The 25,470-nt window shown below is 42.5% G+C and overlaps 1 protein-coding gene and 1 long non-coding RNA gene across 5 annotated transcripts in view; one reads left to right on the top strand and one right to left on the bottom strand.

Moving 5' to 3' along the window:
• The window catches only part of PIK3CG (phosphatidylinositol-4,5-bisphosphate 3-kinase catalytic subunit gamma), a 33,346-nt gene extending 20,811 nt beyond the window's left edge, over nucleotides 1–12,535 (top strand). For all 3 annotated transcript variants that reach the window (XM_060633769.3, XM_060633768.3, XM_060633770.3), the window contains exon 11: nucleotides 11,273–12,535. In XM_060633769.3, coding sequence (XP_060489752.1) covers nucleotides 11,273–11,551 — 279 coding nt within the window. In that variant the 3' untranslated portion in view covers nucleotides 11,552–12,535. The remainder of the gene's footprint in view (nucleotides 1–11,272) is intronic.
• The window catches only part of LOC132679853 (uncharacterized), a 28,592-nt gene extending 3,254 nt beyond the window's left edge, over nucleotides 1–25,338 (bottom strand). Inside the window, exons 1-4 of one of the 2 annotated variants that reach the window (XR_013554027.2) lie at nucleotides 25,148–25,338; nucleotides 6,725–6,937; nucleotides 2,269–2,392; nucleotides 55–207 (exon numbers count right to left, since the gene is read on the bottom strand). This is a non-coding gene — a long non-coding RNA (uncharacterized LOC132679853). The remainder of the gene's footprint in view (nucleotides 1–54; nucleotides 208–2,268; nucleotides 2,393–6,724; nucleotides 6,938–25,147) is intronic. The other variant, XR_013554028.2, reaches the window with a different exon arrangement.
• Between the last annotated feature and the right edge of the window lie 132 nt (nucleotides 25,339–25,470).

Here is a 25,470-nt window from a genome sequence, read left to right as displayed (position 1 = left end):
TCCTGTCAACTCCACTGCGGGTTGTACAGAAAAGCTCAGGCCTGTCCTGCTCACCTGTAAACAAGCTCCTGCATGGGTCACCCCATCTCCCTGGAAGTGTTCACATCCTGCTTTCTTTGTCACTCCTTCCTGGTCTCCATCCACTTTTGACTATCAAATATTTCAAAAACGCAAGGAGTAAAATTTTCACGCTTGCAAATTTAATAACTGTGAAGGAACAGACCTCGAAATTACTACGTAATGACTACATAAAATACCTATTTATAGCCCACACAGACACAAAACAGATCAGTAGAGGCAAAGAGGGATTCCATTATATGCACAAACGCCTTGGGTCCCCTTTAAAGAGTGCCACCGCCCCCCCCCCCCCCGCCCTCCCCACTTTAGGCCTGTCTTAAACCCGGTGTGGCTTGCAATTAGGTCAGGAACAAGCCTTTTTTCAGAGTCTCTTCTTGAGTTCCCTGTTATCCTTGGGACATGGCCTGGGCCTTGAAATTGCGTGGAACAGGAACTAGGATGTATGTATTGTTTTGAAACCTGCCTGTTCTTGTTTGTTCTCCCGGCTAATTTCGATTTGATTAGAGGACTTACCCGTCCCCCAGCCCCCACAGTTCTAGGAGCCTTGTCAGAGAAACTGAGATCTTTGGGGCCAGATGGTCTTAGGATTTTTTAGTGTGTGTTTCTGGGTAAACTCAACTGGGTTTCAGACTATTTCCAGGGATTTGACACATTTCAGTCCTGTTTTTCTTTAAAGTTAAAAATCACATATGTTGACAACTTCCTGGAACAGAAAAATGGTTCCAAAAATAATAATAATAACCTGGAAGAATTTTACCATTTAAAGAAGTGGGGGACACTCAATTCTCCTGCAGAGGAGGGGGTTCATCTACCTAGCTTCAAGCACAGCGGCAATCCTGCCACCAGGAGAGGCAGGCACAAAGGCATCCGCCCTCGCTGGCAGGCTCTCCTGCTTTCTGTGCCTTCTCTTCCTTTTTGTCAGCATCGCTCCCCAGAATGACCACCCAGAGTGCCCGTGCCACCCCTAAAATCCCAGCAGCACTTCTTCCTGTAATCTTCTTTGTTGTTAAGTTTCAAAATATTCTTTAATGAAAAGATTTGGGATGTGGGAGGCCAAGGAGACGTTGCTCCCGGCCCCAGGCAGCTTCCACTCCAAGCATGAAACCTTTGCAAGGCGCCTTTGTGCCAACCTGTTGGTCTGGGACCAGTTCTCCATCCCTGTGACCAAAGCTGCTTTCTTAAAATCACTAGAACCTCTTTTTTTTTTTAAGGGATTTTTTAAAGGGATTATTTGAATGAAATGTGTAGAATGCTTCCCCCAGTGCCTAGACCACAGCAAAAATTTAATACACAGTAGCTTCCGATGTCACATACATCACAAAGGGTCTTCCAACTTTGAAAACTTTTAAGTTGAGAAGCCCTCTTAGAAATGAGATCTCAAGTCCAACAGCAACATATGAAACACAAGAAAGTAGTAGCATTGTTCTGGTTAAAGAGCACGCGGGGGTCCAAGCTCTGCCTGCTTGCCCCCACCCCCCAACCTGCGCCCTTGTCTGCCCCCACCCCCCCACCGGACAACAGGAAAAACAGTGGACATATATACATCTATGTGTACAATTATACAGACACAGGCTTTCTAAAGTTTCCAGCTTGATAAAGATGAGCAGCAGGTTTTTCGTCATTTGACTCAGACCTTGTGACAATTTTTTTTTTTTAAACACACTACTAAGCCTTCCGGATGTTTTTCTGTTTTTTAGTTTTATGTTCCCTTTTTGAGATGACATCCTTCAGGCTCTGGGAGTACATCTCTAAACCCTCTAAATAGCAACGTAGGATCTTGTATACTAAAACTGCCACTTTTAGGCAGGCTGGGAAATGTTGTATATATTTACATTTTAAATCAAAGGTGTCCTCATTTCCAGTGAACCGCTAATTTTGAATGGGAAGGTTATTTAATGCATGCATCACATTTAAATAACCTGTTAGGGAGGGTGGATAAAAGCTGACCCACTTTTTGTTAAGGGTGAGGTGAGCCTTCCCCACAAAGATTTAAAAATATATCTAGCTCTTGGCTGGTGGACAGAAGGCCAGAAAATGAAAGAGGAAGGCACTGTTTTATCCCACTCCTTTCTTTTTTCCAAAATACTCAGTTTAGCCCCGGACCATATTAATAAATTATTTCTAGAATAGGGCAGACTTCAGGAGTAAGCTGTAATCAGACAAAAAGACATAAAACCAAGGCGTACTCACTACTTGAGTCCAGGAATATCTGTTAGCCTGCGGAGCACGGTCCTATACACCAGGTGCTAAACATGTACATTTCAGTGGTGACGATGTTGATAGATACATTCTCTTTTGAAAACTCTCTCCCTTACTGAAGAGTGAAAAGAGAAAACAATATTTTACCCCAATAATTTATTTTAGAACCACTTTGCTTTAAATGTCACTAAACGGTTTTAGAACATAGATTACATGCAAATACATTTATATCATTAGCAAATGAAATTTGCCTTCCCCTTTATTTTTATATAGGAATGTGGGGGCTTCGTTTCTAATTTTAAAAGTAGTATGTGTTTCTTTTTAAAAAGCCAACAAAATATTAAAAATATCAGAAGGATATTAAGAACCCATTATCCCGCCTTCCAGAAATAACTGTCAACATTTTAGTGTTTTTCCCTCATTCTATTATTTGGTATTATACAAGGTTATAAATTAACCAGAATTTGGTTAAAAATGGAACTTTACAGATACAGTGTGACTCCCTATAAACTGTTCAGTGGCTTCTCACCTCACTTTGACTAAAATCTAACTAAGCTTTCCCTACAAGGCTCTCCCCACAGTCTCGCATTTGGTCAAGGTCACAGTGGCTTTCCTCCACATCCTCCCCATTCCTGCCTTCTCCCTGGAACACCCTCAGATCTCAGCCTCAATGTCATTCCTCAGAGCAGACCCCCAATGAGGTCCCTCGAGTTATCCTTTGCCTCAGCCCCTGCATGTTGCCTTCACAGCACCTATGACAGCATATCATTATATGTATGAGTCTGTGCAGCAGGACCACACCTGACCTGACTCCCTCATCAGGGGCCTGAGACCTAGTGAGCGCTCAGTGGTTATTTGCTGAGTGGAGGAGAGAAGGTTGGGAGGGGGGGAGGGGGACAGTTCTGGAATTGGTTAGTGGCTGGATGAGGCCAGGCGACCTCCTTGGATTTCCTCCTTCTCCATAATACATTGTATTCTGTGAGTTTATGAAATATCAACTCAGGCATAGATTGACAAGCTCCTGCCACACATATGTTAATAAGCCTTCAAGATACAGGTTAAATATCTACACATCAGAAGAGGAAGTAATCCTAGTTATGAAATCTGATGTGTTTTTTTAAATGTTTATTTGTTTTGAGAGAGAGAATATGTGCAAGCTGGAGAGGGGCAGAGAGAAAGAGAGAGAGAAACTTAAGCAGGCTCCATGCAGTGCAGAGCCTGACATGGGGCTCAGTCTCACAATGATGAGATCACTACCTGAGCCAAAATCAAGGAGTCAGACTCTTAACCAACTGAGTCACCCAGGCACCCATGAAATCTAACATTTTATTAAATTATACAAAAATGTGGGGTGCCTGGGTGGGTGGCTCAGTTGGCTGGGCATCCAACTTTGGCTCAGGTCATGATCTCACAGCTTGTGGGTTTGAACCCTGCGTCAGGCTCTGTGCTGATGGCTCAGAGCCTGGAGCCTGCTTCAGATTCTGTGTCTCCCTCTCTCTCTGCCCTTCCCCCACTCACACTCTGTCTCTCTCTGTCTCAAAAATAAGTGTTAAAAAAATTTTTTTTAATTATATGAAAATGTAAGTGTCACATCACATGGTGCCTGTTTACATTTTTGTGGAGAGTTCCTTAACAATATAAATATACATATTTTTCCCCGATTGGATCAGTAGCTCATGCCAAGAGAACAGGACACACAGTATATACCTATAGTGTACTTTCAATATGGAACAGTTTCCAAGGAGTGTGAACAACTTGGCCTAGTATATAAACAAGTATTTTGAAGATGTTCTTTGGACACAGTAGGCACTAAGCAAATGTATGTTCAATACAGCTGAAGAAACCAGGGGAGCCCAATAACACCTTCACAGGTACATCGACATAAAGCAGGCAGCTTGATGAGCATACTTAAAAGGAAGGCATTTGCCCCTAGATGTCACTCTTAAGAAACATTTTATAGGAGAGTAGTCTGGGACCTATTCGTTGTGTTATTTTAGTCTCGGGTGCAGCTTTATCAGGCCCTGCCTGGTGCCCACCGCTGGCTGAGCTGTCCCCACCCCAGGGCGTACCCCGGAGCCTTCACCTGCAGGCTCAGCCCTGTGCCCAGTCTCCATGCAGTGTCCTGACCTGGGCTGTTAGGAAACCTTTATTCAAAGTCTATCTCTGCTGCCATCTTGCTCTCATCTTGGATCCCAGGGTCTTTTAACTACTTCTGCCTCAGTTAATCCACCTCTAGGACTGGGGTCCTGCTCCCTCCTGACACTTGCCTTGTTGGAAATGCAAGCAGTCTCCTTCACCCCAGCCACAGGGACCTCCCGGGCCACAGGGACCTGACCATCTGACCACTTCTGAGGACTGTGGCCCCCTCCCCATTATTTCCCATCCCTATTCTCTGACTGCCCTTGTGTGGTAACCCTGCACTGGTCTACACCAGTAGCTATCTATACTTGTAACCTTCCAGGCTGGGCTTTCTCAGCCTCCTGCTCCATCCTGTTATAGTCCCCAGGCCCTGTTCTTCCATATCCAAGATAGCATACCATTTCAACACACACTTCTTAACTACCTGCTACATTTCAGGCCTGTGCCAGGCCCAGAGAAGGCCCAAGTCCTGCTGGAGCAAGGCAAGATGTCTTTACAGTTGAATAGCCTTCCAATATGACTTGTTCACAGATTCATCCTGATTTTAAAGCATTGAATCTTAGCATTTCTTCATCGTGTGTTTGCAGATGCCCAACAGTGTTCCAGACTCTGTTCTGGGCACAGGTGGCCAGGAGCACAGCCCTGACACACTGCAGAAGACACACACACACACACACACACACACACACACACACACACAGAGCTTTGTTCTAAGGATTGCAAAAGTGGTTTGCAGGGGGAGCAATCCTGCCCTGGGGGATGGAAAGGGACTGCCAGTGAAGGGTTCTCATCAGCCCTTGATAAGATCAGTTCCATTTGTTAGGCAGATACAGGGAGGGGAGGAACACCCAAGTAGAAAGAATAACATTAGCAAGGGCATGAAGTGCGTATTTAGTATCAGTATTTAAGAACAAAAAGTACAGTTGTTTGATATGGTTGGAACACAGGTATTGATGTGAATGTGTCCTGGAGTTTGGGTCAAGAAAGGAGATCTGCATTCCATTTGAAGCAGTGCAAGGGCTGGATTAGGGGGGTTAGAGAGCAAAGCAAAGAAGTCATTTAGAGCTCAATTGGTTAACCACAAATGACTGTAATAGAGGCCTACTATAGGTCAACAGGGAGATGACAAGTTTATCTGTCAAACTGCCCACAATACACTGAATTGATAAAGGATTCACTCTCAGGACCTGCACCCAGGACCACTAACAAGGTCAAGCTCAGCCTTCTAGCCAGGCATGAAGATGCTCAGTACTGTACTATCTGTTGGAAGATACTGTCAGAGAAGGGTCCAGCATCAGCCATTTGTAGGCGTTTGAATCCCCTGGTGAGGTACCTGCCCCAGACGCAGACTTGAAAGATGGCCTTGAATTGGACTGATGTGTTAATCTACCAGCATGCAGGGTCACTCAGTGTCTAAGATACTAGACCCCTGTGACTTTTAAACATTTATGGAGAATAAGCTTCCAACTGTATCTTCTTTCAGTGTTTAGTTTCTTTTAGAGAAGTGTTTTGTCTACCTGAAGAATATTACCGAGGGTGTTACCATGTTACCAAAAGTGTACTCTTTATAGAGATCCTCTTGTGAAATCTCTGTCAGGTCATAATCTCTAGAAAAGCTGTGTTTCTCCTAACATTTTAAAAGAACTCTTCTGAGCATTGGTTAAATAATGGATTTGATTTTCCTTTTGGCTACAGATATATTTGAAGACCACCCATAGCAAGTAAATAGCATTTGTGATGTATGGCGTTAAACTGGTCTCTGTTCGAAATCCACTGTGATCTTTTCCTTTGTCATTCCTTTCCTTTTTCTACCCAATTCTAATTAATGTTATTTAGACTTTTGTGTATCCAGGTAATCCACCCTCAATCTTTTTCAGAACAGGCTAGTGCGTGCACGCGCATACACACACACACACACACACACACACACACACACACCCCTACATACAATCCATTTAGAATATGTGACTAAAGCAGAACGACCTAATTGTAACCTTTAGGTTTCTAATGAGCTTCCAAGTATCTGAGAAGAGGGCAATACCGCCCTTTCCCTGCTAGACAGAACTAGTCTGAGAATCATTCTTAAGAGGTCCTTAGGGATAAGAATCCTAATTCAAACTCAGCAAACACACAGCCAAGCGTCAGACACACTCTTCTTTCAGATTTCTCGGAAAGTGCTTCCTCCTGCCTTATGAGCTCAGCTAATCGGTGACTCTCTGTTTTGCCAAAATAACTTCTAAAGGCATTGCTTGGCCAATTCATTAATTTTTATACAAAACAAAAATAAAATCCTCTTTGACAGAAATACCATTTCTCTCCACCGTCTCCTTCCTCCAGCAGACAGCGGCAGCATTAATATTTAGGAAAAGTCAGTGGGTGAGGACGTTGCTTTTCATTGACGGCTATTTGTGAGTTTTCTTCTCTCTCTTCTCTGGGCCCCGGAGTTCCTGTTTTGTAGTCCTGGGGCTACTTCCTCATTTGTGTCAAGATGGACAGTAATATTTCACTTCCACTTTGTTCTCTAGATGAAAATAGAGGAGTTTGTTTTAAGAAAAAGTAGGCCCATTCCTTATGACCCTGAGCAGTCTGAGGCAGCCAGAACTCACTGGCAGTTAAGAAGAAATTAGGAGACTGTGTATAGAAAGTTTTCAGTTTAGTGAACTACGTTGGGCCGGTTAACAAATCAACTCCAAGTTTGGACCCCGAAATGATCATGAAGTCCTTTGTTCCCAAGACTTATGGGAGTGGTAGCTTTGTAAAAACAATCCTCTCTTGTGGTACTAGATGCTCTAATCAAGGCATTTGAATCAACTATGAAATTAAGAGCTGATATACTATCTAGGCTCAATCACTTGATCAGCTACTCACGTATACCATTCCAGCTAACAACATTTCAGTGTTCCCCACATTCACATCCATTAACAAGTACATTACACCAAATCCCTGAAATCAGGTTCTACCTTTGCCCCTTCTTCTCCACTCAATATTATAAAGCCTTCCCCAGGCAGCTGAGAAGGACAGAATGAGGATGTTTGAGGTCAGTGCCAGGCAGGCCTGGCAGAAGGGAAAAACTCTGCTTCCCCAGCCAGTCACTTCTGTGTTCTGTGCTTCCACACCCCCCCAGGTCCCCAGGCCACATCCTCAGTCCCCCAAACCACAGGCCTCCGGCCCCAAGGCAGCATGGTCAGGGTTTTTTCAGACACCCTGTGGCTGAGCACAAAGGGCAGAAATGAAACTTCTGGGGCTTGAGGGGGTGGAGCAAGCACCCAGCTGTGCCCCTGGGGCAAGAGAACCATCTGCACACACAGCCAGGGTGCTGGCTTCCTACTTCCCACCCACCTCCGCATTGAGAAGTGCGCGTTCAATAATGCAACTTCTCATACTATTAATAATAATTGCCGACCACATACATAGCACTGAAATCTCACCACAACCATATGAAACGGGTATTGTTATTATTCTTCTTATTCTACAGATGAGGAAACTGGGGTCCAGAGAGGTTAAGTGATTTTTCCAATGACAAACAGCTTGTCGGTAATAAAGCCAACATTTGAACCCAGGCAGCAAGGTGTGAACCTGCAGTTCTTACCATGGCTCTGTACTATCTCTAAGAAAAAGAGAATAAATCTCTAATTAAATCTCTAAGCCTGCACTGCCAGTCAGAATTTACACATTGTGTCTGACCAGCATAGGGCATGAAAATCTGGGGGGAGGAAAGTTCTTTCTCACAGAAGTGACCCTTGTGTGTAAATATCAGAACTGAATAAATTCGAACCAGCAGAAATGCTTTATATAGAGGAGATGGCCTTTGAGACTGACACAAGACATTTGTCTTCCTTTACCATGTCCCTGTGTGCTACAGTGATGAGTGAATCCGTGGGTTGCTGCTGAACAAATATGCACCGGAGCACCTACGGATTGGTGTTAGAATAGCTTGGCCGCAGGTCAATTTCCCTTCTCAAAAATTTTCTGTTAAGGAGTTTGACCACACAGTGAGCTCAGAAAGCAAGGCTTGTGCCTGAAGCCCCCAGTGTACAGAAGGATAGAAAATAATTAAAAATCAGAATGTACTCTAATTCAAAATCAAAAGGCATCCCCATCTCTGCCCTTGTGAAAATTGTGTGAGCTAACAAATTAATAAGCCAGTTGCCCGGGGTGAAGTCTGCCCTTTGCCTGTGTAATCACCAAGAAATGAGAGTGACTTTGGTCATTCCAATGGAGGAGCAAAAGATAATGATTTCCGGACATAAGTAAAGTCATTAAGGATGCAAGAACACTAATGCACTGGATCCACAGTAGGAAGAGCCCAGTCTTTTGAGTCTGGGAGTGTCCAGCTCCCTGACAAGTAAGCAGAAAGCAGGTAAAAGTGATCTACCCTCCAGGCAGGGAAAGGAGAGGACTAACACTTATTGAACACTTGCTATGTGCCAGTCTCTGTGCCAGGCATTTTTTATATATATGGTCTCATTTAATGCCAGATCAGTCCATGGGTTTTTCTACTTAGACAGGGTGATGCGTTCATGGTCCAGCCTTGACACACAGAATGATATAGGCATGACTACCATGACCATTGCCGTTATCCTGCCACGTGCAAATGACACACACAAGATAATGTAAAAGCAAAAAGGAGGAGTGCCTGGGTGGCTCAGTCGGTTAAGCATCTGACTCTTGGTTTCTGCTCAAGCCATGATCTCACAGTTCATGAGTTCGAGCCCTGCATTGGGCTCTGCACTGACAGTGAGGAGCCTGCTTGGGACTCTCTCTCTCTCTGCCCCTCCCTTACTCTCTCTCTCTTTCTCTCTCAACACGTAAATTTAAAAACTTAAAAAAAAAAAGAAAACTCACTATCTTAACATTTTGGCCTGTAGACTTCCAATCTTTTTTCCATGTAAATATTTTGTGTTCGTTTGCCAACATGGGCTGATGCCACCTATGCTGTTGTTTTATGCCTGCTTTTTAACTCAGACACTTTCACATGCTTGTTCAATATTCTTTCACGGTATCATTCTAGCAGTTACAGAGCAGGCAGTTGTAGGTACTTTCATCAGTACCCAACTGTAGGATATTTAGGTTACCTTCAAGTTCTTGCATTTTTAAACATTCTAACAAATATTCTTATGTATTGGTCACTGCAAAATTATCCAAGTTTTTAAAGGTAAATTTCTAGCATGAAAATTGCTGGGTACAAGGACATAGGCATTTTTTTAAAGTCCAGTTTATTGAGGCATTATTCACCTACAGCAGAACTGGGCCTTTTTGTGGGTACAGTTCTTTGAATTTTGACAAATGCATCAGTCACGTAACCATCACCGCAATGAACTTCTCTAACATTTATTAGCATTCTAAAGCTTTTGATGCATGTTATCAAATTGTCTGCTAGTAAAATTATACCTATTCCCACCTACCATCGGCCTATGAAATGTGAACATTGGGTATTATTCTTCAAAAAAAATTTTTTTTAAGATTTTCCAGCTGGATAGGTGAATGTTTCCATCTCATTCCCTTACATTTCTTTGATTACAAATGAGGTTGCATATTTTTTCATATTTATGCTCTGTTTTTATGCCTTATGGTGTGAAATCACATTTATATCCTTATATCCAGATTTTTTTGAAGTATTCATATCTGTAATCATTAACTTCAGTTTTCTTCAACACACCATCTTTGCCAAGTTACAACATTAAGGTTGGGCTGTCCTCGTGTTGTAAAATTGAGAACCTTGCACTTTCTTCTTTACTTTGGCACAATATGATTGAAATAAGCATGCCTTGCTTAATAAGTGGACTTAACTCACCTGTGGCACCTTGCTCAAAGGCTTTTGGAGAATGCGCCAGGCAAAGCATTTTTTTTTAATTTTTTTAACTTTTATTTATTTTTGAGATACAGAGCATGAATGGGGGAGGAGCAGAGAGAGAGGGAGACACAGAATCCAAAGCAGGCTCCAGGTTCTGCGTGGTCAGCACAGAGCCCAACGCGGGACTCGAACCCATGAACCACGAGATCATGACCTGAGACGAAGTAGGATGCTTAACCGACTGCGCCACCCAGGCGCCCCACGCCAAAGCATTTTTAAAGCCCTCTCGCTCAGTATTCAGAATGTGTGTAGGGGCTCCCGGGTGGCGTAGTCGGTTAAGCATCTGACTCTTGATCTCGGCTCAGGTCAAGATCTCACAGTTTGTAAGTTCAAGCCCTGCATCAGGCTGTGTGCTGATGGCACAGAGCCTGCTTAGAATTGTGTCTCTCCATCCCTCTGCCCCTACCCTGCTTTTATTTAAGTTTTTAAATAAACTTAAAAAAAAGAATTTGTATTACAATTCCCAAGTTTTTTCAACAGTTTGGAGCATCAGTGAAACGCTAATACATTGGTTTTCTTAGAATAGGCCAAATTGTAAAATAAAGATGAAAACAAAACCTCAAACGCCACATTTCCATCATTTCTCTGGATTCCATTAGCCCTTGGCAAACATGTATGCTTACATGAAGCTCAGTGATCCCAGTATGGTGTTCAAAAACTGACTCATTTCTTTAAAGAGAGTACAGAAATTTCTACCTTCAGTTTCCTAGGAGAGAAACTGATGTAAAAGGTAGAGTAAGAAAAAAGATGAAATGTACCGTATCAACCAGTTTTCCCCGAGCACACCCTGGACATGGGCGATTACACTAATGTGCTTCCTAGGGTATGGAAATAGCATATGTTCTCATCAAACCCTCCATCTGAGAAAGAGGATCTGCCCTGTTGGTGATAGCTTCCTCTCATGGACAGGATAATGCTATGTAAATTCCAGGATCCCTGGGCAGTCATCACCCTACTTAGTTACCTCATCAACATAACTGTACTTTCTTTCCCTCCATCCAGGACGTCTGCGTTAAGGCTTACCTCGCCCTTCGTCATCACACAAACCTGCTGATCATCCTGTTCTCCATGATGCTGATGACGGGAATGCCCCAGTTAACAAGCAAAGAAGATATTGAATATATTCGGGATGCCCTAACAGTGGGGAAAAGTGAGGAGGATGCTAAGAAGTATTTTCTTGATCAGATCGAAGTGTGTAGAGACAAAGGATGGACCGTGCAGTTTAACTGGTTCCTGCATCTTGTTCTGGGCATCAAACAAGGGGAGAAACATTCAGCCTAATTCTTTGGGCTAGAATTAAAAACAAGTTAGTGTTCTAAAGCTTTAAGTCAGCATGTCCATCATTGAACTTGGACTGATGGACAGGACATTATGAAAGCTGGCACTTCAGAAATGCAGCTCTGTTGCTGGCGGAACCCTTTACTGGAGAAAAATACTGGCATGTCGGTTTGTTTAAATAATGTTCAGTTTTAGGCTTGTATGCAGGTTTGTTTTTCGTCATTTGCTTCAGTGATGTTGGAGAACATTCTAAGTTTAAACAAACTATTTCTTCATTGTGCCTGCTGGTTTGACTGTCTTATTATCGAGTGTCTCTGGAAATTGGGAATAATTGGTGACATCTCTTTTCATCTGCGTATACTCTCAATTTGGGTCATTCTTGTGCTCCTCAACCTCTTTAGAGAAAAAGACGTAATCGTTGTAACCTCTGTCTCATTCCCTAAAGGACACTTCCAAACATCCCCCTCCATGTCTGTAGATGCTAGCGATTTGCTAAAAGCAAAGGAAGGCGAGTTGGTCTTTTCAGTGTCTTTTGTAATTAGGTTCTTGTACAGTGTACAGCTGAGATGCACAAACATACAATGGAAAATCTGAACCTTTGTGCCCTGGCACTTCTCTGCTGGTCTGCTTCAGGGTTACGAAGAGGAAGAACAGAGAGGAGACCATTCATCTCAACTCTGCGCAAGAGCAGATTGCCAATTCCAGCTACTACAGCCTTCTCCAGCATGGAAACAGGAAGAAACTAAAGGGACTCATTTTTCACCTTTACATCCTCCTCCCTGCCTCCCTTCTTCCTTAACTGTTACCCTCCCACAACTCTTTACCCAAGTTGTGAAGTCCTCAAGAATGCATCTACCCTAGAATTCAAAACTTAGTTGAAAAGCAATTTCTCCCCTAGGGTTACTGGAATTTTATGTACTTATTTGTAAAAATGTTTGGTGGAGTTTTTTTTTTAAAGTATATTATTAAAGAGGACATTCTAGGAAATATGGATTTGTTTTCACATGCCTTAATTTTACATTTTGGTCTAAGAATTTTTATTCTTTTTTTTTAATGGAAGAAGGTATTTGGTATCTGAACAGTATTTCATATTAGCAAGAACCTACTTGCCCTGTTCATCTCTCAGTTTAAAGGACTTTTAAACTCTGACACATTCTTCAGATTTCCTAAAAACTGAAATGGTTTCTTTAAAAATCATGTTCTCTCCTAAATAGCTTGCTATTTATTGGAAATGTTGTTTAACCTTAGAGAAAGATCGTTAAATTATTTATAAAATATTTCTAAATTACCTAGAGTTAATACTTTACCTAGAAATAACTGTTAACCATGTCTATGTTTAAACACAATCAGATATAAATAGGTATTTAAGTTAAAATTTTTCTAAATAGATACCTTTGGTGTAGTCTGAACTTTTTTTTTTTTTTTTGTATATGCAAAAGGCCTTTGAAGGTATGGGTAACACTGCTTCCTTGCCGGCTGAGCCTTTCCCCTGCTTCATAAGGTGTCTAGAAAGAACTCTTCCTTGACAGCTCGTTCTTTCAAAACTACTCCATCCCCTGGTACAGAAGACCATGCCCTGCAACGCATTAATGAATGCATTGATGGAAGGTAGATGTTGTATGACATTTTTACAACTATTCCCCACCATTCTTCTGAACAAGAACAGGAAGGATGATGCTTTCTAATTCAGAAGATGTAGTCATCATTCTTATAAAACATAGCTGAGCTGGGCCTTGCACAGATTCTGCTTTTTATTTGAATTGCTGAAATAATCGTCTTGATAGAAGAGTTAGAGGAATGTATTTATATTTAGCTTGCTGGCACATAGGCATACCTATTTTCAGATGGACAAGTTCTTTTGTTATGCTGACACACATCACATTGGGCCTGATTGTTCTGTATTTCAGTGAAGGTAGAACTTTAACTCTTTAGACTTACAGATAAAAATTACTTTTGTGTGCCTCTTCCATTCATTATTTACAGTGAATCACATGACCCACAGCTTTTAGACCTTTGAAAACGTTGTAGAGTTCGGGTCATCTCCTCCTGGGAGAAGATTTGGGGGAACTACCCACAACTCTGTCTTCACTGCCAGATGAAAACAGAGATTACAGGTCAGATGATTCGGGTAAAAGCAGCTTTTATGTATGTCCAGGACTGGATACATGATTTGCAGAGCCCAGTACAAAATGAAAATGTGGGGCCTGCCATTCAAAAATTATTAAGAAGTTCAAGATAGCAACAGCAGAGCATGAAACCAAGCACAGGAAGTTCTGACCATGAGTCACTGCACAGGTCACAAGCCTGTGAAGCTGGCGCTGTACAGATCTGAATAATGGCTTTGATGCTCAATTTTGCATTTGGACTCCATCTGTATGAGTTCAGATAAAGTGCCCAGATCAAAATGCTGTTTATGTTCTAATTAAAATACCTCATTTCTGTGGCTGTACATTTGGACGTAAAACACTGGCCCATTGATTGAGGACTGGAACAATGGCCACTAAAAGGAGAGCAAAGCAGATGTTCGACACCTAGCCCCATATGACCCCATTTAACTACCTTTAGTGAAAGTATGAGGGAGTGGAGACCTCGTAGATAAAATATAGAAATTCCTAGAGAAGACTCTTGACTTTTAAAAAGGTAACTTTATTAACTATATATATGTATAGGAGATGAATCATTTTTTAAAGAAAGACTAGAAGGGCGCCTGGGTGGCTCAGTCGGTTGGGCATCCAACTTCGGCCCAGTTCATGATCTTGCGGTTTGTGAGTTTGAGCCCCGCGTTGGGCTCTGTGCTGACAGCTCAGAGCTTGGAGCCTGCTTCACATTCTGTCTTTCTCTCTCTGCCCCTCCCCCACTTGTGCTCTGTCTCCCTCTGTCCCTCAAAAATAAATAAACATAAAAAAAAATTAAAGAAAGGTTAGATATGGGAATTCTGTGGGATAATTTGGAGGCTGGGAATCCTAGGTAAATGGAAATTATTTTTTTGATATGGGCCAAAAAATAATTTAGAAAGTATATTTCTGGAGCAAGTTCTGGCATTTGGCAAACCAGGCTCTATTTGCCATGGCTATGAAATAAATTGTCAGTTATATTTTACAACATGAAGAAAAAAGTTCTTGGATTTTTAAGGACTCTGCCATCTTATATCTGTTTTACCCAACCTAATAATTCTGGTCAATTAATCTGGTTCTTATCTGTGTGCTTGTCTGCATATTTGCAAGGACTCATATTTAGGACAGATGCCAGGGGAGCCTAAAGCACACACCTTGGCAAAGGTGCTCATTCAGAAAGTCAAGAGATATTTCCTCTTCTGGACAGTCCAGCTCTCCCCACTTGTATTTGCATTTCAATTACAATCGTTGAATGTAAATTCAAAATAAAGAATCGACGCCTTATATTCTCTGTATGCGTCTTTTAATGTCTGAAAGTCCAGATATTCCTGAAAGTCAGATTCCTTAACAAATCTTTATGGAGTATGGTGCCTGGCTGGCTCAGTCAGTCTCACTTCTGACACGGGCTCAGGTCATGGTCTCACAGTTCGAGTTCAAGCCCCGCATTGGGCTCTGTGCTGATAGCATGGAGCCTGCTTGGGATTTTCTCTCTGCCCTTCCCCCCCTTGCTGTCTCTCCCTCTCTCTCTCTCTCTCAGAATAAATAAATAAACATTAAAAAAAGAAGAAAGAAAAAAAAATCTTTATGGAGTGCCCACCGCCCTACTAGACTGTGTGCTGAGGACTGGGGATTAGAATGTATAACAAATTCGACCCAGCCTCAGTCCTTAAAGGGTTTATAGTTTGCTGGCAATAGCAGACACCTCATAATGGTTGTATCTTGTGGGTCAAATTGTGTCCTCCCAAAAAGATGAAGTCCTCACCCTTGGTCCCTGTAAATGTAATTTTATTTGAATTAGGTTCTATAGATGTAATAGAGTTAAGGTGAGGTCATGATGGTGAGCCCTGATTCAATATGTCTGGCATACTCAAAAGGAAAAAGAATGTGATAGAGGTAGAGATTATAGTGTCTACCAGCCAACGGACACCTGGGGTACCAGATGCCGGAAGAAGCAAGGAAGGGTCCCACCCTAGAAGCTTGTAAGGGAGCATGGCCCTGCCAACACTTTCAGATGTCTAGCCTCTAGAACTGTGAAAGAATAAATTTCTACTGTTTTGAGTCACTCAGTGTGTGATATTTTGTTATGACATCCCTAGGAAATTAATAGAGTGTCGACAATCATCAGTTTTGTGGGGGTTTCTTTTTGGAGGAGCAGACAGAGTTTATGTAAGTAAACCTGTTTGATGCTTTCTACTGTTACCAAAAAGACTTAATTGAATGCAAAATATGTGACGAAGTGCTAATATACTTAATATATAAAAAGCTGTAATAATTCAATAAGTAAAAAATGAATACCTTATCAGAAAATGTTGAATTCACCAAAAAAATACATGTGGCCAATAACCATATGACAAGAACCCCAAATCACTGCTGATGAAGCAAATGCAAATTAAGATAATTTAAGTGTCTTTTCACCATCAGATTAGGAAAGATTGGTAATACTGAGAGTTGGTGATAATTTGGAAGAAAGAATACTCTAGCACACTGTTGAAAACAGAGCAAGTTGATAAAATTTATGCATGGCATTTTGTCACATTTTATCAAAATTAAGAAGATATTGGGGTGGCTCAGTCTGTTGAGCATCTGACTTTTTTTTTTTTTTTTTTGGAGAAAGAGAGAGAGCGCACAAACGGGATAGGGTCAGAGAGAAGTAGAGACAGAATTCCAAGCAGGCTCTGCAACATCAGTGAGAGCCCGCTGCAGGGCTTGAACTCACAAACTGTGAGATCATGACCTGAGCCCAGATCAAGAGTTGGACGCTTAACCGACTGCACCACCCAGGCGCCCCAAGCATCTGACTCTTGATATCAGCTCAGGTCGTGATCTTTCAATCATGATCTAGATGCTCCATGCCGAGTGTGGAGCCTGCTTGGGATTCTCTCTCTCTCTCTCTCTCTCTCTCTCTCTCGCTCATCTCCTCCCTGACTCACACACAGGAGAGTGAGCTGGGTATGGGCAAAGACAGCGGGGAGCCCGATGTGGGGCTTGATCTCAGGAGCTATGAGATCACGACCTAAGCTGAAATCAAGAGTAAGAGGGTTAACTGACTGAGCCACCCAGGAGCCCCAATAAATCAAATTAAAAAAACAACAGACAAAGAGGATATCTATTCTCCTACCCAGCAAGTTCACATCCAAGAATTTATCCTTTAGAAACTATCGGACAAGTGTGCAAAGACTTACAGACAAAACCAGTTACCAATATTCTTTATAATACAACCCAAAATTGGAAATGGCCTAACAGTCCCTTAATAGGAGATTGGTTAATTAAATCACATTCATACAATGGAGTACAATGAAACCCCTGAAAAGATAAGGTAGATGAAAATGTATTAACATCCACGTAGATCTGACATAATTGAGTGAAACAAGGTGGTTACCAGGCCAGTGTTGCGGTACAGTCATATTCAAGTAAAAATGTAGGCTTATAGCAACATTAAAAGGCTGGGAGAATATATTCACACCAAACTGTCAATCGTGATTTTTTTTTACCCTACATTTATTTTTTTTTTCTCTTGGGTTTTGGGAAGCTTGATGCTATATTTTTGAATTTTTTAAAAAGGGAAAAATAGTATTTTAATTTTGGGAAAACAATACAGTCTACACGATAATCATATCCTTTAGCTTACATCAAGCCTCACTAAAAGCTCAGAAAATTTTGTTTCTCTAAGGGAAAAAAATCCCGTGAAGTCAGCAGTTGTCAAGGAGTGACGGCCAAGCTGTTGTCAGAACTTTCTGGCATACAAATGACCGTGTCAAAGTTTCCTGTCTTACTCAACCCTACCTGATTGTGATCTTTGGTACACTAATGCCAGCCTGATCCATCCCCTAAAATGATAATGCTTTTAGAGAAGAGAGGCCTCCAAGCATGCTGTCTGTTTAGTCAGTAAGGGATGCCTTGCCCGGGCCAGCTCTTGTCAGCTCTGCAAATCTTCTACACTGAGCTCTCTAGCTCACACATGAGGTCCCCCTTGGAGGTGCAAAGCACCTCATTTTCACTTCTCGGGGAGTGCCAGAATTTTTTCTATGCATTCACTCATTAGTACAAATTAAATCTCACTGCCTGTGGCTTTGGTATGACGTTTTCCTTCTGGGAGCTGGGCTCTGAGTCTGGGTTTATAATGCACCGGTCATTCAATTTGGAGGATGTGATGGAGACAGGGACGTAAAAAGGAACATAAATTTACCTGCAGCCCCTCTGTATCTCGTAGTGGGTGGCCAGCCCTCTGACAAGTTTTATATGCAGAGAATCAAACTCAGAATTCTTCTGATTACACTTAAGTGTTAAAATGGGTCCCTATTCTCTTCAGAGATGTGCCCACCATGACCCCCACCATTTCCAGCCACATGCGGGGTTGTGGCTGAACAGAACCTCCCATTACCGGATGCATATGGCAGCCAAAGCCATACTGGTCCCTAGCACCCCCACCCCATGCCTTTCTTTGTATCATCGCCAAACACCTGTTCTACAAAATTACCAGGGTCTCCACTGGGAAAATCCTGTGGCCACAAACCACTGCCAAATCCCTGAGTTCTCCCTGGCTCTCTTTCCCCAATCCATGGCTCTAGAAACCACAAAAGACAATTTCACAGTATTTTTAAATTTTTTTATGTTTATTTATTTATTTAGAGAGAGGGGAGGAGAGAGAGGCAGGGAAGGGCGGGGGCGGGGAGGGAGAGGGAGAAGAAGAGGGAGAGGGAGTGGGAGAGAGAATCCAAGCAGGCTCCACACTGTCAGCATGGAGCCTGATGCAGGGCTCAAACTCATGAACTGTGAGATCGTGACCTGAGCTGAAATCAAGAGTCAGCCGCTTAACTGACTGAGCCACCCCAGTGCCCCACTAATTTCTCAATTTTGAAGCAACTCCTTGCTTAGGCAGTAATTGTTTATCATGGCAAAGCACATTCTGTAGGTTTTCAACTGGTAGAGGAGTTTGACTCCTTTAATCTATACAGATTTAAAGGAGTCTGAGACTTGAGATACCCTAGTGGAAAGCCAGGGTGAGTGTGTGTGGCTGTGGATGCAGAGTGGACCATAAGCCAGTAACTGGGGGATAATCCACTTTAAAGTCAGCCAGATGCCACAGTAGCAGTTCAGAGTAGGTGAGGCAGGAAAGAGGGTAGATCAGTGGCTCTGGCATTTGATCATTCCAAATTCAGTACAAACTGTCCACCTGAAAGAGTTGTCTAATCTTGCTAATCTTCAGCTCTCTCCTCCATAAACTGGGTAGAGAGTGGTACCTCTTTCACAGAACTGCTCTGCAGATTAAATGAAATCGTGAAAGTGAGGGGTGTCTGGGCGGCTCAATCAGTTAAGTGACTGACTTTGGCTCAGGTCATGATCTCGCAGTTCATGAGTTAGAGCCCACATCAGGCTCTGTGCTGACAGCTCAGAGCCTGGAGCCTGCTTCAGATTCTGTGTCTCCCTCTCTCTTTGTCCCTCCCCTGTTCTTGCTCTGTTTGTCTCTCTCTCTCAAAAATAAACAAACATTAAAAAAATGTTTTTAAATAAATAATGAAAGTGAAGCATTAACTGGAATGTCTGGAGTCTTTGCTCAATAAACAAAAGCCATCGTTTCCATGCTCCTTTTCAAGGAAGGCTGAAGAATCTCAAGAAATCAAAAGTTCTAAGGAATCATCCTTGGAATGACTTCTAGAAGTAAATGATGGAAATCTTAATGACTTTATAAATATGACATCCTCCCAGTATGACTTCAAAGGAGAAATAATTTCCACTCTATGTCAACATCAGATACCAAGGAAATCTTTTAAACAACATCCTTCTCTGACCAGTTAATCTAATCAGTGTACATTATCCGTGGGTTCTGTCTGGGCCTAAGGAAAGTTAGAGGGCCTGGAACCAATTGACAAGGCCACTAACTCCTATTCACTTTCCCCCTCCCCGTGAACTTTATGGAAAGTTAATTTATATAAAATACAATTCAGCCACTTAAATGTATCGTGTGATAAGTTTGACACACGTACACACCCATATATCCATCTATCACCACAGGCAAGATCCAGCACGGCCCCATCACCAAAAAGCTCCCTCAGGCCTGCATGTAGTAAATTTCTTCCCATGTCTTCACTGAAATGCTTTCTGTCACTATAGTTTTGCCTTTTCTAGAACTGCATATAAATGGAATCATGCAATATGTGGTCTTTTGTTCACATAGTATGATATTTTGGAGATTCATCTAGATTGCCTAAATAAAATATAATTTAGGGAGGTTCATTTGCTGGACAGGTTTGCTATGGTTCACTCTAGAGTCAAATGCCAACTTTCACTTTTGTCTGCTGTCTGTGACAATGCATGCCCATGGCTCCCGTTCTGTCTTAGATTATTGAGAAAGACCCATTATTACTCTTACCTTGTTGTTTATATAAGATAATAGATGACAAGGAGCCTTCATTTCCTCTGGTTTTGAAATAGTGCAGAGGTAGATTGTAATATTCCCCACTGCTGCCGAAGGGCAAGCAACTAGCAGTGCCAACAGACAGACAAACACAGGAACCCCTGAAGTCATCAGAGAATCTAGAAAAGAGACCTTCTAGAGCAGCGTGTCTCCTAACGTGCACATAAATCACTAGGGATACATATTCTGATTCCATAGTGTAGGACAGGGCCTGGGGTTCTGTCTCTCCAACAAGCTTCCAGGGGAAGCCGATGCTTTTGGTCCCCAAACCACACTTTGCATAACAAGGTTCTATAGGACACAGAGGCAGATTCTGTGGGTTGGTAGGGAATGTCAAAGCAATAAGAAGGCTGAAAATATGTACCAATCTGCACCTGAGAAATACTACCCAAAGACATGAATTTTCATCAATCCATATATGTGTATGTATATATCATCTTTGTTTTTTCTAATGGCATCTCAATTTTCTCATCTGTAAAATGGGAATTAAACTATCTGTGGTAGGTAGACCTCCAGTATGGTCCCCTATGATCTCTGACTCCTGATGTTACACCCTTGTGGGATTCTTTCCCCATGAGTATGAACTGGGTCTAGTGAGTTGCTTCTAACAAATAAAACATAGCAAAGATGATGCAACATCACTTTCAAGATTGGGTTCTAAAAGCCTATGAGTTTCATCATACTGGCATTTCTAGCTTGCTCTTTCCCACCTTTTCAGTTTGATGAAGCCACCCACCATGTTGTGAGCCATTCTCTGGAGAGATCTACATGGCAAGGAATCCAGGGAGGCCTCTGGCCCACGGTAAGAAACGAAGTGAATTCTGCCACCAACCACATAAATGAGCTGGGAAAAGTGTCTTTTCAAGTCAAGTCTTATGAGAGATCCAGGGCCAGAGGACTCAGCTAAGCCATGCCTGGATTCCTGATACGGAGGCCATGAGATAATAAATGTTTCGGTTTTAAGCCACAAAGTTTTAGAGTAATTTATTGTGTAGCAATAGATAACTAATAGATTTCAGAGTTGTTTTAAGGATTAAAAAAGACAAAAGAATTAATATATGTGAATGAACTTAGCACAGTGCCTGGCACAGAGTAGCTGCTTGGCAATGCTAGTTGAATCTAAAAACAGCAGAGTCATAAACATCACCAGGATTTGTAAACAGCAGCTGCATCCACTAATCCAAGAACAATCTATGTCTATAAAGTCTGTTACTTTCAGCCTTGTTGGGGAACCTGTAGACCAAAAAGTTTGACATATACATATAAATACAAAGACATAACTAATACCCATGCATGTTTTACATACATATGTAGATACCTCACTTTTTAAATATAAGCTTGTTTTTTCATGGATCTTAGAGCTGTGCTCAAGTACCCTAGCAAGGAGGAAGAAGAGGAAGAGGAGGAGGAGGAAGAGGGGGAGAGGGAGAGGGAGGAGGAGGGCGGAGGAGGGAGCAGAGGGGGAGGGGAAGGAGGAGGGGAGAGGAGGAGGGAAGAGGAGGAGGAAAGAAGGGGAGCTCCCACTGAACTATGTTTTATAAAGTGGCATTCCCACATTTTTCTTCTCATTCTCTCCCTCCTACCTTCCAGTTTATTCAAAGATACAAGTTCAACAGCAATCATCAAACCAAATGGAAACTCTAAAGAGGGAAGTCAGTCCAGGCTGGGAGCTGCCACTCTCTTACCAGCCATTATGGCCCTTCACTGAAACTGGACTTTCAAATTGGTTCAGTATCACCAAAATCTACATGAAAATCACTGATAAACATGTAAGAGCATTTCAAAGTGAGACCAAGTCCATCATATCTATCAGACCTTTATTCAGCATCCGCTGTGTGCCTGGCATTCCGCCCTCCTGGGATCACCCAGGAAACAAAAATAAGTCAAGCACCATCTGGTGGACGGAGCAGGCACAGTCACACTTGACTGTCAGGAAAACCCGTGAGGGAGCATCATAACCAATGGCCACCTGCTCTGTTATAGGCTTGGGAGCAAAGACGAGGATGCAAAGATGACCTCTTAACTAGAGAGGCAAGGCAGGCTGTGACGTGTTGTAATAGGGGTATATGTAAAGAGTGGAGAAAATAGAAAGGCGCCAAAAATTAATTCTGACTAAGGGACCAGAAAAGGCTTTCTAATGAAGGGAACATTTGAGTGTGGTTTTGAGGAATAAATAGGATCTCACCATGTGGGTAAAAGCATTCCAGACGGGGTGAGGGTAGGAGCAGCAGAGACAAAAAGTGAGGTGTAAAAATGTAAGGTACGTCAACAAATGCTAGCTACAGCACCACAACGGAAGTGTCAGCTGGATGGCAAGAGAGTGGGAAGCAAAGGCTAAAATGGGGGAAGATCATAAAAAGCCTTGAAACTAAAAGGAGGTTGGATTTATGACATACATTCTGCATGTAATAGGAAAGCATGATTACCTTTTAAGGACAAGAGCAATCCGCCCATTCATTAGCCAGCACGCTTTAGGTTGCTAGTGACTGAAACCCAATTCAAATTGGCTTCAGTGAAACAGAATGTATTGGTTCACTCAACTGGAAAGAAAAGAGGTACATCTGGCTTCAGGCTCAGCTGGTGCCAAAGAATAAATGATATCATCTCTCAGCACTACCTTCCCCTTCTTGACTCCTTTCTCAAGGGGATTCTCTCCACGCTGTAGCAAAGTTAGTCATCAACAGCTTATGATTTACATCCCAGCGGCTTAGGGCCTTCTGTGAGACAAGAGGGTTTCTCTTCAAGAGTCTGGTGGCTGAAACTTACTGGATAATCTAGATCGCCCATTACCATCATAAATGCCAGGGCCAGGGCAATGTAGTGCCCATGCATCAGCCCAACCCAAACTCTATTCACTGAAGGGGGAGTGAGTCCTCAACAGAAAATCCAAGTGCTGTTTTCAAAAGAAACAGAAATGGGTGCAAATCTGGGGAAAAAAACTGTGCAAAATAAAAAAAGGAATTCTAGAGACAGTCTTTGGGGGCCAATGAAGTAGAGGTGTTCCCCCAGAAGCCAGAAAGGCCCTGCAGTAGGCTAGTCAAGAGATCAAATGGTGTGAACCAGGACAGACATCACAGGCATGACACGAACACAGCAGTTGTTCATAACCTCACAAGGAATATTTAAGGGTCAAGGGAGAAAAGTTTTAAGAAGTGTGGAAATCTTAGGTGTCATCAATGGGGTCCTGTGACACAAAGACAAAACTTAGATTTCATCATGTTTCTACCCATGTGAAATAAGTTCAGGTGACCCTGGCATGTTACATGGCTTATGTGCTGTGAGCACAAACACAGGCTAAGACAGCTTGGGTTGAAGTTAGACAAACAGCATACATACAAATCTACTGGGAAAAAAAAACTCATTCTCATTACCTAGGGACTCATATTTTTCTTCAATTTGCCTTAAAAATAAAATAAATATCTAATTTCATTACAAGGGCCATAAAAATCCTTAGCCATATATGTCATATTAGTACTTTCTTATGTATATTCCAAATACAATGCATAAGAGAAGAGCCCAGGGAAGGAGTTCAGAACATGCCACCCCAAAGATACCACTTTGGCATATTGTTTATTTGGAACTGAAAGCACTTAAGAAACAGCAGATGCATGAATGCTCTGGCCTCCCCTTTTCTACACAAGCTTCCATGAGAGAGGTGCCCTCTTTATATCAGGAAGAGAAGCACATCCTTATCACCAGAGACTTGGAATCATCACCGAAATGGACCTCTACAAATATACTAAAATAACTCATCTTCCACTAGCTTCCCTCACCGATATATCTCTTAGGAACTGCCCTACAATTTACTGCCCCCAACCCAAACCCCTTTGCCTTGTCATTTGTTCTCAAATGTATCATCATTTCCCTTAAAAAAATTTTTTTTAATGTTTTATTTATTTTAAGAGAGAGAGAGTAGAACATGAGGAAGGGAGGGGCAGAGATAGAGGGGGAGAGAGAGAATTGCAAGCAGGCTCTGCGCCATCAGAGAAGAGCCCAATGTGGGGCTCGAACTCACAAACCATGAGATCACGACCTGAGCCGAAATCAAGAGTCAGATGCTTAACTGACTGAGCCACCCCGGTGCCCCTCATCTCCTTATCTAAAAGGTATAAAAGCTTTCTGTTCTGGTCACTTCTTTGGGTCCTCATTCTCTTGTGAAGCCCTCCATGTACATGAAAAAATTTAATAAAATGTGTATGCATTTCACCTGTTAATCTGCTTATATCATTTTAATTCCAGGCCCAGCTGGAGACACTCAGAGGACAGAGAATTTTTTTCCTCCTTTACACAGGAATCTAAATACTCTTTTCATTAAGAAAGTGCTAGTGGCAGAATGGGGATGGGGAAAGAACACTGTGCTGGAGGTGGGGAGTCCAGGCTCCACTCCAGGGCAAATCAATCAGCCTCCCTGGGCAACAAGATTCTCATCTAGACAAAGAGATAGAGCTGGACTCTGCATAGGGTTCCTTCCATATCTACTATTTGGTGTTTTTGTACCAAAAAGTCCCTCTCTGCCCCGAGCTCTCCCTCCCAGGGACAATCCTGAATCTCCTCAATTCTAGTCCCTGTCTGGTCAGCCTGCTCGGTGTCAGTTCTATAAAAAGCCTCCCTGACACTCCCACCAGAACCCATCACATGAGTGTGAAGCAGCATTTCTGTGCAGATCACCCAACCACACCCAGTGTGAAGAGTGTGACTAAAGCCACACACCCACCTCTTAAATGGCCAGTGTGGGAGGTCAGTATCCTTGTGATACTGCCAAAAGCACATCTACCACAGCACCCAGGCAGTCAGAAATGACAAGACCAAAAACCCGCACCCCCAGACCATGGAAAGAAATGTGGTAAATGCTGATTCTAGCAAAGCTGGGTGTTCTATACAGGCCTTTTAATTGGAAGTAACAGAAAACCACTCTAACTTAGGAACGAGGTGGGGTTTATTTTAAGGATATAAATCTGTCTCAAAAAACCTTGGATCAAGAAGTACATCCAAGCTTCCCAAAGAAACAGGAACTGAAAAACATCAAAAGTCTTTCCAATCTCTCTCCTTCCCTCCCTCCCTCTGCCTTACCTTTCTCCTCTGTGTGCTTGACTGTCTCTCTCTCCCTGCGTACCCCCCTCTCCTCGCCGGGGTGGAGCAGGTCGCTAAATGGCCACTTCTCATCCCCCCTCTCGTAGGAACATCTAATTTAAACCTCCAGCATCTTCATGTTCCAATTAAACCACACTGAAGGTTATGATTGGCTCAGCTTGTCCACCTCTAGGCCAATCAGTTGTGATCAGGGAGGCGGGGCCACTTGGTGAAAACATGGCTGCCAGGACCCACCCCCCCCACCACGCTGGAAACAGGGGCAGGGTAACACACAAATGTCTGAAGGTCTTTGGCCATGAAAG

Source organism: Panthera onca, chromosome A2 (genome assembly GCF_046562875.1).
Source record: "Panthera onca isolate mPanOnc1 chromosome A2, mPanOnc1 haplotype 2, whole genome shotgun sequence".
In the NCBI taxonomy this organism is placed as follows: domain Eukaryota; kingdom Metazoa; phylum Chordata; class Mammalia; order Carnivora; family Felidae; genus Panthera; species Panthera onca.
Note: the sequence above shows the minus strand (reverse complement) of the source record. Positions and strands in the feature narration are given on the sequence as shown.